The sequence below is a fragment of the Anser brachyrhynchus genome, assembly GCF_964034855.1.
Source record: "Anser brachyrhynchus genome assembly, chromosome: Z".
Taxonomy (NCBI): domain Eukaryota; kingdom Metazoa; phylum Chordata; class Aves; order Anseriformes; family Anatidae; genus Anser; species Anser brachyrhynchus.
In genome coordinates this window covers 58513474-58530326 of record NC_137697.1, presented here as the reverse complement: position 1 = coordinate 58530326, position 16853 = coordinate 58513474, and the positions used below count along the sequence as shown (strand labels likewise).

General features: G+C 37.7%; 1 protein-coding gene across 6 annotated transcripts in view; it reads left to right on the top strand.

Moving 5' to 3' along the window:
* MCC (MCC regulator of WNT signaling pathway) overlaps positions 1-16853 on the top strand; it is a 208639-nt gene that overhangs the window by 66653 nt on the left and 125133 nt on the right. The window contains exon 1 of one of the 6 annotated variants that reach the window (XM_080572781.1): positions 6470-7466. The exons of the other annotated variants lie outside the window; for them this stretch is intronic. Within the exon in view, the coding sequence (XP_080428907.1) occupies positions 7419-7466 (48 nt within the window). The 5' untranslated portion in view covers positions 6470-7418. Of the gene's footprint in view, positions 1-6469; positions 7467-16853 lie in introns of those variants that run through there. 6 annotated transcript variants of the gene reach the window in all.

The following is a 16853-nucleotide window of genomic DNA, read 5'->3' as shown; positions in this document are numbered from 1 at the left end:
ACGCTACATTAAATTTTTTGTCAGCTCAGTAAGAATAGCTGAAGTCATGTATTCTTTTTGTTGTTGGCTAGTGTAGGTGTGCTATCAAAACTCTAGAAGTGTAGATCAGATGCAGAATTCCTGGTTTTTTTCTATGGGGAACTGCCCTACCTGAGTGTGGAATGCAAAGTTTTGCTTTGACTATATTTTATTTGACAGTGCAGACAAACTACACAAGTAATATTCATACCAGATGAAGAACCCTCTCATAGAAGCATCAATCACTTTCTGCCACAAAATTACTTTTTTTTAAATTATTATTATTATTTTTTCTTCCTCTCTTCTCACCCCTTCCCTCCCCATGTAAATTGTGCTGGGTTTTCTGGAACTAGTTTCATGTGGAGATTGGATATTCTGTGAAAGTTTAGTCTGTGCCAAATTCAGATTTATTTTTGCTTTTTGAAGTTTTATGTTTACAGTACCTCTCAGCACCTAGAAAGGTATGTGAAGGAAGCTTGATAATATGATTGAGGAGGTTGATTGCAAACAGACTACTAAAATAGCAAAGGCTTAGGTGCTTTTTACCTCTGTCTTTCATACATACTGGCATACGCAGTACCTTAGCATGAGAACAGAAATCTTTCTTTAAATGATGAAAGATTATGACACCTTAGGGAGAGTTATGAAAAATGCCTAAAAAAAAACCACAAACTGAGTGTGCATAAAGGAAAAGTTCTTACAGAAAATTTGAATTGATACCTTAGGTAAAGAAGTAACTACAGTAATTTAGAGCCTGGTAAATAAAAATGTAATTTTGCCCTGCAGGGTAGCATCCCTGGTATACTGGCAACTTTTAGTACGTTGCTTTTTTTTTCTTTTTTTTCCCCTATGTGACTTTGTCACTTGTTTTAGAATTCAGCTGAATTCTAGAATACATGTGACATGAATTCTTTTATTACAGTTTCCATAAATCAGAATAGAAACTTTTCTGGTTCACTTCAATTGGTATTTTTCCAGCCAACATCTCTGGATAGCAGAAGAAACAGCAGTGTAGTTTTCACTGCGTTTTGAGAGTCCATCTGAGAACCACATCCCTTGTACCAAAAGGCATCCATGCAGCACCAGGTGGAGAGAGACTGTGAATGAGACTATGCATCAGACCAGATAGCATATGAGTCATGGTATTCATACTCTGAAAAATAAAACCCTCTTCAGATCTTTCTGTGCAGAGTTAAGTGTTGACCCAGCATCATGATTTCAAATGTACTTAATCGTTCAGTGCAAGCAAGCTCTATTTCAGATGTAAATCCTCAAACTCATCTCTGGGATCTTTCAACCAGGTAGATCTTTTGCCTCCATGTTATCTTATGGCTTTTTTCTTGTACCATTTTACCCTTGCCAGAAATGTCTTAGATCTATTTAAATAACATAGAAAAATTATCAAGCTTACATTATTAAATAAAATAGGTAATAGAGCACCCAAAATTATTGTAGAGAAACACACGAACCCATCTGCTTTAAATAAGCTGTTTTCTACATGGGATAGCTTCATTATACCAACATTTAATAAATCATGATGTTGTACTTCTTTCAACACAGCAGTGGTTTCAGTTATTTAGTTATATTTCAGCTGAAGTTAAGTCTATAGCTTTTATTTCATACTTTTAAAAGTCCAGACATTCCCTTTGAAAGTATGCAGCATTACTGAAAATAAGTTCTTCTAGACTCCAACAGACTTACTTCAGACTACTCTGATGTGGTTATAACATCTGCCAGTCAGAAGCGGGGTGCTTATTGCTCTAAACTAATCCCTGTCTACAACAGATTCCTGAGGCTTAGATGTTAATGGAATGAATAACTTAATTCTTTTCAGGGTAGCGTTAATATTTTAGCTTTCTAAAGGTAGCAGGGACATTGATAACTCATTGCAGTGAAACATTATTTTGAGACTGTTATACTCTATGACATTATTCTGTAGCTTGCCCTTTTGGAAACAATGTTAGATATATATGTTTGGGGGTGGGGGGGGAGTGTGTTTTTTCTCTCAGTTGTTTTGCCACAAAATCATGGTGAAGGTCATGAGATTTTCTGAAGGATTCTAGTCACCTTGGAAATATCCTCATAAGAGTTCAATACTATGCTGTTCGTACACTTAGGGTACCCTGCCCAATATAGTCATGTCACCTACTTTTGGGCACTTCTCTGAGTCATTTCTTCCTTAAATTAACTTCTAAATGTTTCCAGTTATTGTACAGATTCAAATATATGTGTAATTGTTTATTCTTGTATAGCAATTTCCAGCTGTCCCACTTTACAGTTCAGTTAAAAGATGGCTACAATGTGCATGTTTCAATAGTTGCTGCCCTGAGTTGATAATAAGGTCTGGGATTGTACAGTGCACTGCACATAGGAACAGTCTTAATTTTCCTCTGTTTTAAGGAGTTTGTAATACAAAAAGGAAACCAAAAGTGCAACAGAAACACATGATAAAAATAGTACTGTCAACATATTTACCCATTTGCATTTTAATTTTAAAATAAATATTAGGACTTAATGCCTTGCCTTAGAGGGGTGGGAGTTGAAGTTGCATATTTATATCCCTAAAGTGATTTGTTTAGTCTTAGAACTAATTTATCTAAATAAAAACAACACTATTTTATGCATCATAAAATCTAATTTTACAAACTATGAATATGTATTTCGGTCTTGGATAAAGCCTGAGGAATTTACCTGTTTTGCAAATACTGAAACTGGGCTATAAGATGTCAAATATAAAACTGTTCTTACTCCTTCTAATTTTTGCTACTGTGAAGTTAAACACTGCTGCCAGTGATACGCCATTGCCTAGTTCTTACCACAGTGTTGCCATTGATTCTGTAAATAGTTTTAGTCAAATTGCTTAATTTTTGCTGCTGAATTCTCTCTTTTTTCATAGACATAGTATTTATGACAGTTGGTATTTTTCAGGAGATGCTTACTGTTTATGTTTAAGTGCAAGCATCCAGGTGTGATTTTAAAGACAAACAAACAAAAAAAACCACCTTGACTTAAAAAGCCAGAGCAGGGCACATCTTAGAAACAGTGAAGTATAGAATTAATATTAAAATATTCCCTGCATTTAAGTATGTGCTGTTCTCTGTTTTTGTTTTGTTTTCCTACAAGTAAAATGTTATGGAATATACAGAGTGGATGTGGATATAGGAGAAGACACCACCACAAACTCCCAATTGTGAATGAGAATGTACCTCATGTTTACAACACACAAGCGTAACAACAATGGGGAAAAGGCGTTCCCATTAAAAGTGTGCTCATAGAAGGCACGCTGACAAAACCTACAATGACAAAACCGTACAGCCTCATCTACAGAGCATATCCTTGCATTGGCTGTTCCTGTACATCATACTTTATTACTTGGGCTTGGACAAGAGCTATGCTGCGTGTCAAGCTTTCTTACTTCTAATGCATGGTTCTGCTACCCCTGCCATGTAGATTTCAGTTACAAAATCAGGCAGACACACAGACACCCTCACTTTTGTCTCTGCACCACTCTTACCCCACTCCCATCACTCACCTTCATACCCCTTCTAAAGAGCTCCCACCATCACATCAGTGCTGGTTTGCTACTGTGGCTCTCAGATATGGTCATGGCATTCATTGTGAATCCCTTGGGAATACCTGTACCTCATCTGTAAACTCTGCTTCACATGCCAAGAAGCACTGGCAGGGGTTATCCAGAAAGGAGTCTTTGGATGCTGTAGTAGCCTCTATTGTCATAAGAAATAAACATGGTGTTCCTTTGAAAGACTACATCTGAGTTTTTGAAATGACTCCATGGAAGCCGAATACCTAAATCCCAGGGAAATAAGTTTGGACTCTGAAATTCTTTGACTGCTTTGAAAACTCTGAGTTACATTTCTGGATGCAGATTCCAAGGTTCTCTCTCTAATATATGCAAGACTGTAATCTTAGTTCAAATGAGCTTTCTACATCCATATCTTTTCAATTCAGAAAAGTTTGCTAAGTTTCCTTGAGATATTTAAGGAAAGTACTAATACAGTCCAATATTAGCTTCCATAGATAAACAACGGGGAAATGTATTGGTGAGTGTTTGATCTACTTTTCTTCATGTAGCAATTTATATCTACTGCTACATAAATAGCTATGGTGCTAGTCTGGAGGCCTAAAATCTCTAAAGTTAGTTGGATAAATACTCTTCTAATGTATGCCTTTCAATAAAGTCACTAAAGACAGTAAATCAAGTCAGCTTCCCTCCTTTTCTTTATTTACCTCTCCAAAAAACAGCCTATCCCAGCAGTCAGCAGGGGAGGTGTTTATGTTGGGTTTCCATATTCTTTCATGAATTATTCAGTTCACAAATCTGTTTTAATGTGTGAGGTTTTGATGGTTCAAAATGGTGCTGTTTCACATCTGAGGTGACCATCCTTACATTGGTCCAAGTTTTCATCTTCTTACAGAAGCAGTAGTGGTAGATGTAACCAAGTGTTGGAAGTTGTTTTTTTTTTTTAAACCTCCTGTAGATTCCCTCAACATTGCATTTCCCTTTTTTTCATAGCCTCTCATGTATGCATCAAGTTCACTGGTTACCTGTTGTGTGACATCCCAGACACCTGGGAGAGCTGGGAATGTTCCAGAAGCAGCAGCAGCAATTTCAGTTCTGTTTAGTGCCAGGTCATTATTTTTTTTTTTTAAATGATCCTTCCAGATGATTTAGGTGAGCAACAACTTCAATAATATTTCCAGGCAAGACACATCCTGCCCTAAGCTAAGGGGATAGCTATTATATTGTGGAACTCCTAAAGACAGTAATTTTTGGAGGAGAGCTTAAGAAAACAGTCCAATCTGAAAAAAAAAAGGTGAGATTTAATGTTCATATGAAAAGAATACATGTTCTATTATCTAGAGTATTGTAATTAATTAACACTGTTGTAATGAAAGGAAGTAGTTATTCCCACATTATACACGAGCAAACAGTAAGGGCTTGTCTACACAGGGATGTTTTGCAGTTGTGCTGTTAGCCAGTGCACTACTATATTTAAACAGCTGTAATTATGGTGGTAGAATTCCCTGAGTGAGACTCTACTTTGACTAAAAGCATGCCCTTTTCTGGCTTAAGGTATATTACTTTGGAAGCAATTTGAAATGAGCCAAAAAAAGGAAAACAAAATAAAAAAAGCTTTTGGTTCAATATAAAATAAGAGCAAATACACAGTAAGTTATACTATCCTATATTGCTTTCCTGGCTAGACAAGCCCTGGAAGGTCAGTAATGTATGTGCTTGTGTCACCATTCAACCTGCGTATTAATACAATATTACTGTCCTTGTATCTGCTCTCTTCTTCCTGTATCATAACTATTTATTGTCTCCATAACTGTAAGTCTCGTGCTTAGTCTAGAGGGGTGCTTTTGCAGAATAGTTCATATGTACAACAGTAATGCGAAAGGAGTAGAGAAGAGATTAGATCTCAGGACGGTATTCTGAGCTGTATTATTTTTATGACAGGATGGATAATATTTATTTGTATTAATGTTGGTTGTTAAATACATTCCTATTAGCGTTTAGTTGAAATGAAAGATACGTATGAGGAAAGCTCTGCAGCTCGAAGTCCAACCTGTTAGATCATACACATTCTCAGGAAGCTCTAAAGTCCACTGCAGACTAAGCTATTTTTTCTGATCAATTAGAACTGTAGAAAAAGTATAGGAAAAAAGACAATTAAATGAAGTGGGAATTGCCTTTGGGTATTTTGGTCATAAGGGTAGATGAAGTAATTTCAAGTGTTCTTTTCAAACTGTATATATGACTTTTTTATTGTTTTGTTTAGAAGATGCAGATAATTTTTGATGTTGTATTGATGATATTTGAAATTATGTCAACTGAAAATCTATACAAGTCACAGAAAATCAATACAAGTTACAGATAGAAAGGTCCATGAAATTGTGTACTCCGTATCTGTGTCAACGTAAGAATGCTTCCCAAAGTGTATTTGTTATCCAGTGTATGTTTTCTTCCCAAGCTGTATGCTTCCCAAGTCAAGGGATATTTAACACTTCCATTGGGAAACCATTATATAACTCTTCTAAATTTTATTTTCAGGAACCCCTGTTTGGAAAGTATGTGTAGATGTTCTTAGTTTCACTCCTCACATCTACCATTCCAGCTGCATTTTTTTATTTTTAAGTTCACTTTCTACGTTTCTGTATTTTCATGTGCGTAAGAGATTTGTGATTTTTCTCACTCAACAGACTGTGGCGAATGTGAGTGTACTAGACAAGTTTTCAAGTTAATGATGGTCAGCTTCCAAGTCGTTCCTCCTGGACAACGATTCATTCACAGACTTTAAACTATTTTGTTCCTTTCTTTCTTTCTTTTCTTCTTTCCACCCTTGATATGTTTAAATTGCATGATTGCTTACATAGGTTCATACACCCAGTAACCTATGTAATAATAACACCCAGTAATAATAGTTGATTAGTGTTAATTCAAATACTGTTCAGCGAAGTAACCTTTGTATCTCAAAATCATAATTGTTTTCTTGTACTTCAGTAAGATTTCCCATTGTTCATATATGTTCATGGCCATAGGATCACAGAATCATAGCATGATTTGGGTTGGAAGAGACCTTCAAGACCACCCAGTTCCAACCCCCTGCCATGGGCAGGGACACCTCCCACTAGACCAGGTTGCCCAAAGCCCCATGCAGCCTGGTCTTGAACACCTCCAGGGATGAGGCATCCACAGCTTCTCTGGGCAGCCTGTGCCAGTGCCTCACCACCCTCTGAGTGAAGAATTTCCTCCTTACATCTAATCTAAACCTACCCTCTTTTAGTTTAAAGCCATTCCCCCTTGTCCTATCACCACACCCCCTGACTAGGAGTCCCTCCCCAGCTTTCCTGTACACCCCCTTTAGGTACTGGAAGGCCACTGTAAGGTCTCCCTGGAGCCTTCTCTTCTGCAGGCTGAACAACCCCAGCTCTCCCAGTCTGTCTTCATATGTCATATTTTTATTCATTTGCATGTTCCTACACATCATAAATGAATTAGCACAAGCCCCTAACTCACAGAAAAATGAACAAAGTAGTCCCTTCTCCTGGTGAAAGGAGGAAAGTAGAAGTTACTTCTTTCAACTCTTAGGAAAGACGTACCTCGTAGATTTAAACTTCATAGGGAAAGGAAGGCCAATGTAAATGATGCCATTGCCTCCAAAGAGGCCAAAGGATTCGAAGAAAGAAAAGGAACTGGACACAGGGATTCTTTTTGAGGATCTCCTGAATCCTCAAAATTTCTTTCACAAAATAAATCCTGGGTTTTTATGTCATTATGTGTCCATCAGCTATTTTTTCTCTTTCACACGGCAAAACAAGTGATCTTTTTTCCTTTATCTGCATGTGGCTCTGTAAATCTTCAGGTTTACATCTGAATGCTGTTGGAGAACTCTTCAGTAGCCTTGCAGTCACGCTGTAAGAAGGTAAGAGAAGTCATTAGACCAGAAGTCTTTCTTACAAACATAACTTACAACTGTTGAATTACATAGAGTGTAATTTCACAGGGGCAGAGTTGTTCCAGTATACAGGCCTGAGAGTATATCATCTTTTGCTATTTATTCTGTATTTCAGTTCCCTTTTTTTTTTTTAATTTGGAATGTTGTCTAGTGCCTGTCTTATCCTGGACGTACTAATTGGTACAAACTTTCGCTTGTGATCATTTTCGTGCGGCATTTTTTACCCCGTTGTGTGAAAAAGGTGTTGGCATGTTGAAAGGAGAGAGGATAGAAAGATATATGTGGGGAAATCTGCTTGTTAACTTGTGGTTAGAAGAGTCAGGATTTTTGTGTGTGTGTTTCATTCAGTTTTGTTTTATTTTTCAAAAGCAGTGAAATAAAATCTGCATTAGCAGCCAGCACTTGTCTTGTTACTACTTTGCCAGTTTCTTGGCTCGTGTTTCTGGCCCATTGGTGAATATTTCCAGCCTCAGACTGGACAGAGTAGTTGAATATTGCTGGACCTTTCAAGAAAAGTTTTCACCACCACTGCAGATACAAGAGAAAAGATGCCAAATCTTTGTTGGAGAATTGCCTAAGCAAGCAGTTCTCATTGGAAAAAGCATTTGGGTATCTTCTCATCTCACCACACCAGTTACACCCCATAATCCCACCCTGACCCAGATGGGACTTTCAGACTAAAGATTAGGGCAGCAGGGTTGTCTGGTAGGTTGCACTTTCATCAGTGTTTGTGTAATCTTCCAATTATGTGAAAGTGCAAACACTTTAATTTTTGAAACTCATTAGTGGGTAGCGCTTGTTTGAAGTGTTGCTTGTTTGAAGGATAGAACTGTTCGCTAAATGGTTGATAACTGATAACATTAACTTTGTAAATCAAACTACAGTTTCTTCACAATGTTGTTGAGAACAGTGACTGAAATACATTTTTGATTTGTTTACATTTGTTTGAGGGAGGTCTTTAACCAAGTTGATTATAGTTCATCTTCCAATTTTAACTTTCAAATACTTCACATTCTATTACAAAGCATAATGTATGGGAGAAAAGGAGGAACGTTCAATTTCAAGCACTTGACGTGCATAAAATTAGATTTAGTCCTAATGTGATGAGCATTGGTACATATCATTAATTTTGCTTATTTAATTTTGTAGATGCTAATTTCATGTTTCAAAAGTGAGGGTATTTTCTTATTTTTGCTCTCATGTCCAAGTTCTGACCTTTTAGACGAAGCTGAACCTTTCATTATCATTAATTTCTACTGTGCCTACTACTCCTTTAAAAAGCTCTGCTAGAGAGTCATAACACTGGAGCTGAAGACACTCATTCTGAGAAAATTTTCTGGAATGAGAGAACGTAAACTACTACTACTACCTGTGGGTAAACTACCTTTGTTTGAGATAGCATAGTTTACTTTATCTCTTCTTTATTTTTTATGTCATTGTTAAAATGCAAAATTCTGGATGTCATTAATATAATGAACAATTTTTGTGTTTGGTTCTCATCTCTCAGGGAGCACAGACACATATGTTGCCTTGACTCAAGTAATCCTATGCAGTGATTTCAACAGAACTTTTCTTTCTTGAAGTCTGATATTAATCAAGCCAGAAATAGTTCAATGCTGATTATAGTCAAAAGGAAGAACAGGAAATACTGGAAGAAACTTTTATTAGTTCATTTGATTTTGATGCTGGTGCTGAGGAACGTAATTCACACAATTATTTCAGAACCGCAGGACAACTGCAATAAGATTTCCATTTCATTTAACATGGTCAGAATTTTTCAGGTTTTTCTTTACTCCCAGACAAATGTGGCACTTGCCATATATATATATTTTTTTTTTTTTCTGCTTCCATCTGTATCTTTTCTTTTGTTTGCCTAAATCAACTAAATAAACTTCATGAGAAGGGAGAGGGCAGGGAGAGAAAATCATGGTTTTCTTAAATTACATATTGCTCACATGTGGCTGTGTTTGTATATATACATGTTGTATTTTGGACATAGGAATCTTTGTGCTGTTGCTCTGTCTCAATGACAGGTCTGTATCTATATCGTTTTATTCAATTTCTGATTCCTATTTGAGATTGTAGTCCTGAGTGATATAAATCTAATGCTGCCATATATATATAGATCTTAAAATCAGTTTATGTTCTTTTCCACTAACCCAGGGACCTAAAGGCATTTCACTATGACAGAGATCCTATTCTTTCCTCTCCTTTTGTTCTGGCTTTCTTGAGTGAAGCATAGAAACTCTCCTTTTCTGAAAGACAAAAAAAAAAAAAATCTACCACAACCCATTTTAATTGTTTTACAACAGTGGGAGCAGTAAATAAAACTTACTCTGGCAACCCATAAATGTTGGGGGCTGTGTAATAAAATCTATCTATGCAAATACGACTATTGAAAAGCATTTCTCAAGGGTTAGTTCAGCTGTTCACAGTGATAAAATATATTATGCTTGGCAGAAGATAATGCTTGGCAGTTGAACAGCTGCAGAGTAAGTGACAAATGCTCTTCTAGAATTTTGTGAAGATGCAACATCAGCCACCACCAGTAGTGGGTCAGATGTGTGGTAGGAAGAGAAGCTGCACACGCATGGAACTGCTCGGGACTTGGTCCACTGGCATGGTTTCCCTGAGACCTGTATAGCGATCTGTTGCGGCCCAACCAACTCCAGCAAATAACTGGGCCAAGGATGCACCAGTGCCTCTGTATGGGAACCAGAATACAGATAATTGGGACTGCGAGAGTCCTGGCCTTGTGCTCAGGCCATGTTCAGATTTCAGTCTGCAGTGTTTTCAGCTGTGGCCTCTGCTTGAGGTTTCATAGGCGATCACGAATCCAGCCTGAGCTGAGGTTGGAAGTGGCTTCTGTTTATCCCACTCTTCCAAACAGGACAAAACAAAAAAAAATCACTGTTCTTTTCCACTCCTCTGCATGACTCAGGATTTTAGTTCTTCATTGAACAATGAAGAGATAAGTGGATATTTTCAGTTTTCGTTCTACAACTGGGACAGTGTTCCCTTTCTTTACAGGGAACTGCTATAGTGGCTATGCTGTTTTCATTGTAGGTAAACAAGGGTCAAAAAGCAAAATTCTTTGAAGTCAAGTAAATGATGATAAACCTTTTAAGGTTATAGATACAAACTAATTTTAATGGTGTTTTAACACTGAGCCTGTGATAACTGGCGTTTTTTCTCCGACTAAATTCTGCTATGTTTGCTTTCATAGAGCAGAAATTTGGTTTCAGAATTCAAGCTGGAGTGACCTCAGGATAACTGTAAACCAACCTCTTTCCCACAGCACAGTAAACACTGAATTCAGACCAGTCTACTCAAAGCTTTATTCAGTCAGGTCTGGAAGCCTATAAGGATGGAGACTGCACAGCATCTCTGGGCAGCCCTTTCTTCTGCTTCATTGTCAGTTGAAAGGTTGTTCTACACATCCAGTTGGAACTTGCTTTTTTTCCCGTTTATTTCCATTCTCTCTTTTACTCCTGTGGTGTACCTCAGTAGTGAGCCTGTCTCTGTCTTATTGATAACCTCTTCACACCTACTGTCAGGCTGGTATTCAGCAAACATACCTCTTAAAATTGAGCAGAGGACATAATACTTGACGTTGTATACTGTAGTGGGTGAGCCTTGCTTGGCAGCCCAGGGTCACCCCAGCTGCTCACTCGCTCGCTCTGCCCTCAGTGTGGAAGAGTAGGAATGGGACAGCTAATGAGTCAAGGTAGAGACAGGGAGATTGTTTAACAGTTGCTGTGCTGGGTAAAACAGGCTCAATTTGGGAAAATGAAACTGAAAACACATGAGGAAAGCACCTTTACCGCCCCCTTTCCCAGGCTGAGGTCTGCTCCAGACTTCTTTCTCCAAGCCTTGCCGCAGGCTGCACTCCATCCCCTCAGCACCGTGACCGGCTGCCCAAGGCAGCGGCGGGTGGGCTGGGCAGTGCGCTGTGGTTCCTCCCTGCTCCTCCTCTCTCCACACACTTTTCCTCTGCTCTATCACAGGTTCTCCACAGGCTGTGGTTCCTTCAGGGAAGTTCTGCTCCAGAGAGAGCTCTCCACAGGCTGTGGTGGATATCTGCTCCCCCATGAAGCACCTTTTCCACGACCTCATCCTCCTCCAACCTCAGTGTTTCTTGTGCTGTTTCTGACTCTTTTTTCCTCCCCCTCTCTGTGGTGGTGTTCTTTTGTGCTTTCTTAGATACGTTTTCCCAGAGGTGCCATGACCTTGGTAGTGGTGTGTGTTATGTTGGGACTGCTGGAGTCAGCTGACATGGGACAGCCACTGGCCTCTTCACACAGAGGCTTCCTCACCCCTGCAGTCCTCACTGCTAGCACCTTGACAAGGACACCCAATACCACGTGTGGAATTTGAGTAGTGACTGGGTTTTGGTTCCCTTCAAACAACCTTTAATAGCTACAAGTGACACGTTTAGTCATGTAGCTTAGAAAGAAAATAGGTCAAGAATGGATGAACTAGAGAATCTTCAAGCGAGCTGCCTGTTAAAATCCCTTGGAGGTTGGTTTGTTTGTTTTTTATTTCTATCTGTTTTGGGACCTGCCATTTTAATCCTTGCTGCTAAGAGAAGATGTGGTTTGGCTGAAGTACGTAGGTACTTAATCATTGTCAGATAGCTTCTATGTTATCGCTGAACATTTCTTGCTGTTGGCTTCTGTCAGTGACTTGTTCTGTTTTTAACCTTCAGTTAATATATGTAAAGTGTACTGCTGTGTAGGAGGAATTTAGTGGGGGGTTCCTAAACTATTCATGGAATGGGCTGGAAGATAAGCTTAGTTTAAACTCCAAATATTGTATGTATTTATGTGTATATCTGTCACCAAAGCTTTACTTAATGTCTGCTTTCCTCGTCTGAAAAAGGAGTTCACAAAATGTAATGAGAAACTGAGAGAAGAAGAAAGAATGAAAAAAATCTTTGATGGGCTTCATAAAGCTTCTAGAGAAATGTCCCTTATTGGTACTAAATGCCAAACTATATTGTCAGGGATACAGGACTTAGTTACAAAGTACCGTGAAGTGTATTTTCAGGCCACTTCTGTGGAGTCAAAGATCTGATAACCTTTATAGATAATGGGAAATATTTCTGGGAATACTTATTCTAAAAAGGAGCCAGTTGTGCTGAAGAAAACCTGTGATTAAAATAATAATAATAAAAAAATAAAAAAAAACTTTTATGCATGTAGCCTGGATGTTTATAAAGATTTCTAAGGAAAAAAAAAAAAAGTATACTTATATGAAAACCTTGTTACGAGTAAAGTACTGAAGGTATTGTTCAAGTATAGTTTCAAATAATTCCAAAAAGTAAAGAAATGCTGTGAAGATAAAAGTTGGTAATTGTGCTCAGTGAGTGCCTGAGTTATATCAAAGTTACCGATACATACTTAAGCAGGGGGAGGTGGTTAGGAGCCCTTTGTTGTTGCTGGTAATTCAGAAGGGCTTTTAAAAATCTTTGATTTTATTCATCTTTTTAATGTAAAACTTACTTCCTCTTCTTATGTGGTACATACCCCTTCCACATTTTACATTGTTGTATTTTGCTCATTTTTGTGATCCCTTCTGTGAAACTCACAGGAGCTGAGTTCTCTCATGCAGGGAATGAGTTGCTGGTGCGGTGGGGTTCAGTTTTGTATAGAGTCCAGAGGTGTGTTGTATGATTTTTTTTGTTACCTTCTGTAATGAATCTTTTTCATTCCTGATTAAATTCCAGTAAAACTTTTGATTTCATTATAAGTTCTCATTTTGACATCATAGCATAGCATTAATTGGTTGTATGGCACACTGCCTTGATTAATTGGCTTTACAATGGCTTGCTTAGCTCTTATTTAAGTTTTCACTCCTATAGAAATATGACTGTGGGAATTAGCAAGTTAATGCCTCAGTGGAAAGTACTGTATAAATTGTAAATGTTGTATAGTTGGCTGCTCTTAATAAATAATAAAGAATGTTTTATTCAAATGGGAAGGGAATCTTTTGGTTTGGGGAATTTCCAGTGAAACAGAAAACTGCTTTTACTGGAACTGCTGTCTTAACTTTCTTGGTCTTTGGTGACCACTCTAAATCGGTCATGGTACAGTACCTATTTTCCAGATACTATTTTTAACTTTGATTGGAAGGTGCAGAGTGCAGAAATTATTTTCAGAAAGTGGTACATGAAATGCCTTTTGCAGAATAAAACGGCTTGGGTCAACTGAATTTACCAAATTAAACCTGAAATGATACTTAAAGATTTTGCCCAAATAAATAAATCATTCCAGCTTTTCTGAGACGCACTATTTTATGCTTTTGAGTAGGTTGATTATAGAAGTATTAATGAATACATAGGGAACAACTAAATTAAAAAAACCACCTGATGGCAGGAGTTGGATACATGATCCAATTAAAAACCGTGTTGTTGGTGTTTTTTTGGTTTTTTTTAATATCAAGAAAAGAAATACTAAAATTGAACCTCACTGAAAAGAAAGGCTACTTGGGTGTTGTTTGAAACAGGATGATTGGATGTTTTAGCACTATTGCAATTCAAGCAATGCTAATTTTATCTCTGATTAGGAACTAATTTTGAAACTCTTCTAGTCATCTGGAATTTGCCAGAGTAATCGAATAATTGGATGCAGTATTTGTTGATGTGAAGGAGAACATGGCAGAATGCTGAAGTTTGGCTGTATCTTTTCAAGTCTAGATGCCTTTTAAAGTTTTGTCAGTTTTAGAGGACATAGTAAGATTTTTCTCTGTGATCTATATGTCAGAAGAGGAGGAAGGGTTTTGTTTTCTGAAGAATGCAGGATGCTGAAAATTGCATGTGGTTTCTGATCCTAACAGTGAATATAAAACATCCAGACAACTCTAGCTTCTTAAGCCACTGAACATGAATAAAGAGATCACCTCTTTAAGTTTCAAGTTTGTACCAGCTTTGCAAAATATAATACCAGTTAATAAGTGGGTCATCACAGAAAAGACTGAACATTAGCGCAGATAGAGTTGACCTGTATCGCAGTCAGTTGTAGCTTGAACATTTTTAAGGTATGCTGAACAGGTTAAATAATCTCAAAGCAAATTTAAAACGTATACTAAGACGTGCCTGATTACTAATAAAACTCTACTTCAAAATCACAACCTCTCAATCCATTCCTTTCAGAGTTACTGACAAGTTGGCAAGAATAGACTGTGCTATACTGTTAAAAGTTTCACAGCTGTCAAGAAAATTTGCCTGAATTTGAATAGGATTTCCTTCTGGAAATCAGACTAACAAGGAAGTAGCAAAAGTGGTTAAATGATGTTTCATAACAGATTTAGCTGCACAGAAGGAATGTAACAGGTAAAAGGTCATATCCTGTAAATGAAGCTCTCATTTCTCACTTGCCAGTAATTTATGAATTGTAACCAGATACAGCGTGTGATGTGGTTGAGTTTGGGATTTCAAGAGAAGATTTCAGTGGATTAATTGAATTCTGTAATGCTTACACAAAAACATTTAGGAGTCTTGGACTAGAGTAGGGAGGAAGGAAGACTTCATCTCATAATTAGAAAAAGAGTGCTTGCCTTGATTATAGCACATAGTTTAAGTATAAACATGGGCAGATCTATTTTTTGTTTCTTAAACTGTCAGAAAATAAGGTTGGAAATAAGCCAATATTAGAACTGAATTTTAAAAGAGGAAATACTTTACTGGTGGACGCTTTCATATCCTGAATACATCCAGATGGATGCATCTAATACAAATTTGCACAGCGTAGAGAATAAACCTTTTTATTTTTTAACTTATTCTTTTCTCATAACATGGAGATACTGTGGAACCCTATGGCATTTAGTTCTATGTGTTTGTGTCACTGCTGACAAACGGCATAGGCAATGGAAAAAAGTCAGCCTGCTTATTTGTTAGTTCCCCATAGTCCCTCAGACCACAGTCAGGCTGAATGCTTGAAATCTCCCGTGGTTAGAAGACCCAGCCAAGCCCCTGTCTCCCAGGAAGGAAGAGGTGACTGGCTGCCCTGACCTTTGTGAGTGCTAGCAGTTGCTACGCTGATGCCTTTTCATTGGATGGGGGATTTCAGGGGACTGCTGGATAGACTAGTTTCTGTGAAATGAAGTCTCTTTGCCTATAAAAATCCTGCACGTAAAATCTAAAGGATTATAAAGCAAACAGCAACCGTCTCTAAGGAAAGCAGGGTTTATGAAGGAAGAAGTATGCTTTTGGATTAAAAATGTGTTTTATGTTTTTTTGAGAATCCTTCTGTTGTCACTTAATATTTGTAGTCTGTATACATATGTTTCTGTTACCATTGTTGGTTTTTTTTCTTCTCTTGGCTCTTGTGAGAAAGTTGTTTCAGAAATTATTTAAAATTGAGTAGGATTCTTCGGACTAGAACTGAAGCAAGCTATGGAGGCCATCCTCTTGCGGGCATGGTCTTGAATACACTCACCAGAACAATATTGCTCATCAGTAACACAAGAACAGAATAAGATATCAATACGCTTCTAAATGAGACCCACAGAATAAGCTTTCTAAAATAAACATCTCCAAAAAGAGAATTTTCTTAAGCAAAATGGGTAAGTGTGCTCCCTTGGGTCACTTTATGCTCCATCCATTTCAGTGAAACTTTAAAAAAAAAAAAAAAAAAAGGTAAAACAGAAATGGACTCCTTCCATTTCAAAACGAGAATAAAAATAAAAGCCATTGTCTGATACTGCTTGCTTTCTGCTGCACTGGTCAACTGGCATCCCAAGTGTACCAGGAAGACTGCTTATCATCCCCAATTAAATAAGCAATGCAGGAGTTAATGATTCACACTGTACAATTACTACTGTCGCTAGCACCTAAGCTGCTTCCTGTCAGAGATCAGTTGTTCATATCTTGAAAACTTGATCTTGTCAGTCTCCAGACTTGCCTCTTCATCACGTTCCCATCACGTTTTGCAGTTTTCACTGTGATAGTGACAGCTGAAGACCAGTAATTATTTCTTAAATTTGCAATGTAGAGGAGAAAAAGCAGCTTTGCAAAGGGGCTGATATCGCATTGGAGCTCACCATACCAGTTTTTGAGTGTTCATTCTCCTTTGCAGGAGTAACATCTCAAAGTTGTATTTCCTGGGTAGAGGTTGAGTGAAAGATCAGAGTCCCTAAGATAGCAGGTTTATTTCCAAACCTCCCATACTGATAGAATTGCAATTTAGACATTACTTAATGTGTTACCTACTGTAGAGGAAGTACTAGTGAAGGTGTCAGTTGCTACACTACGGAACTGGTAAGGCGAAGGCACAGAGAGTACGAGCTGATACCAGTGGGCTGTGAATCTTTTTGTAACAGGTTAAATAGATAGGGTTCAGAATAGCACAGAAG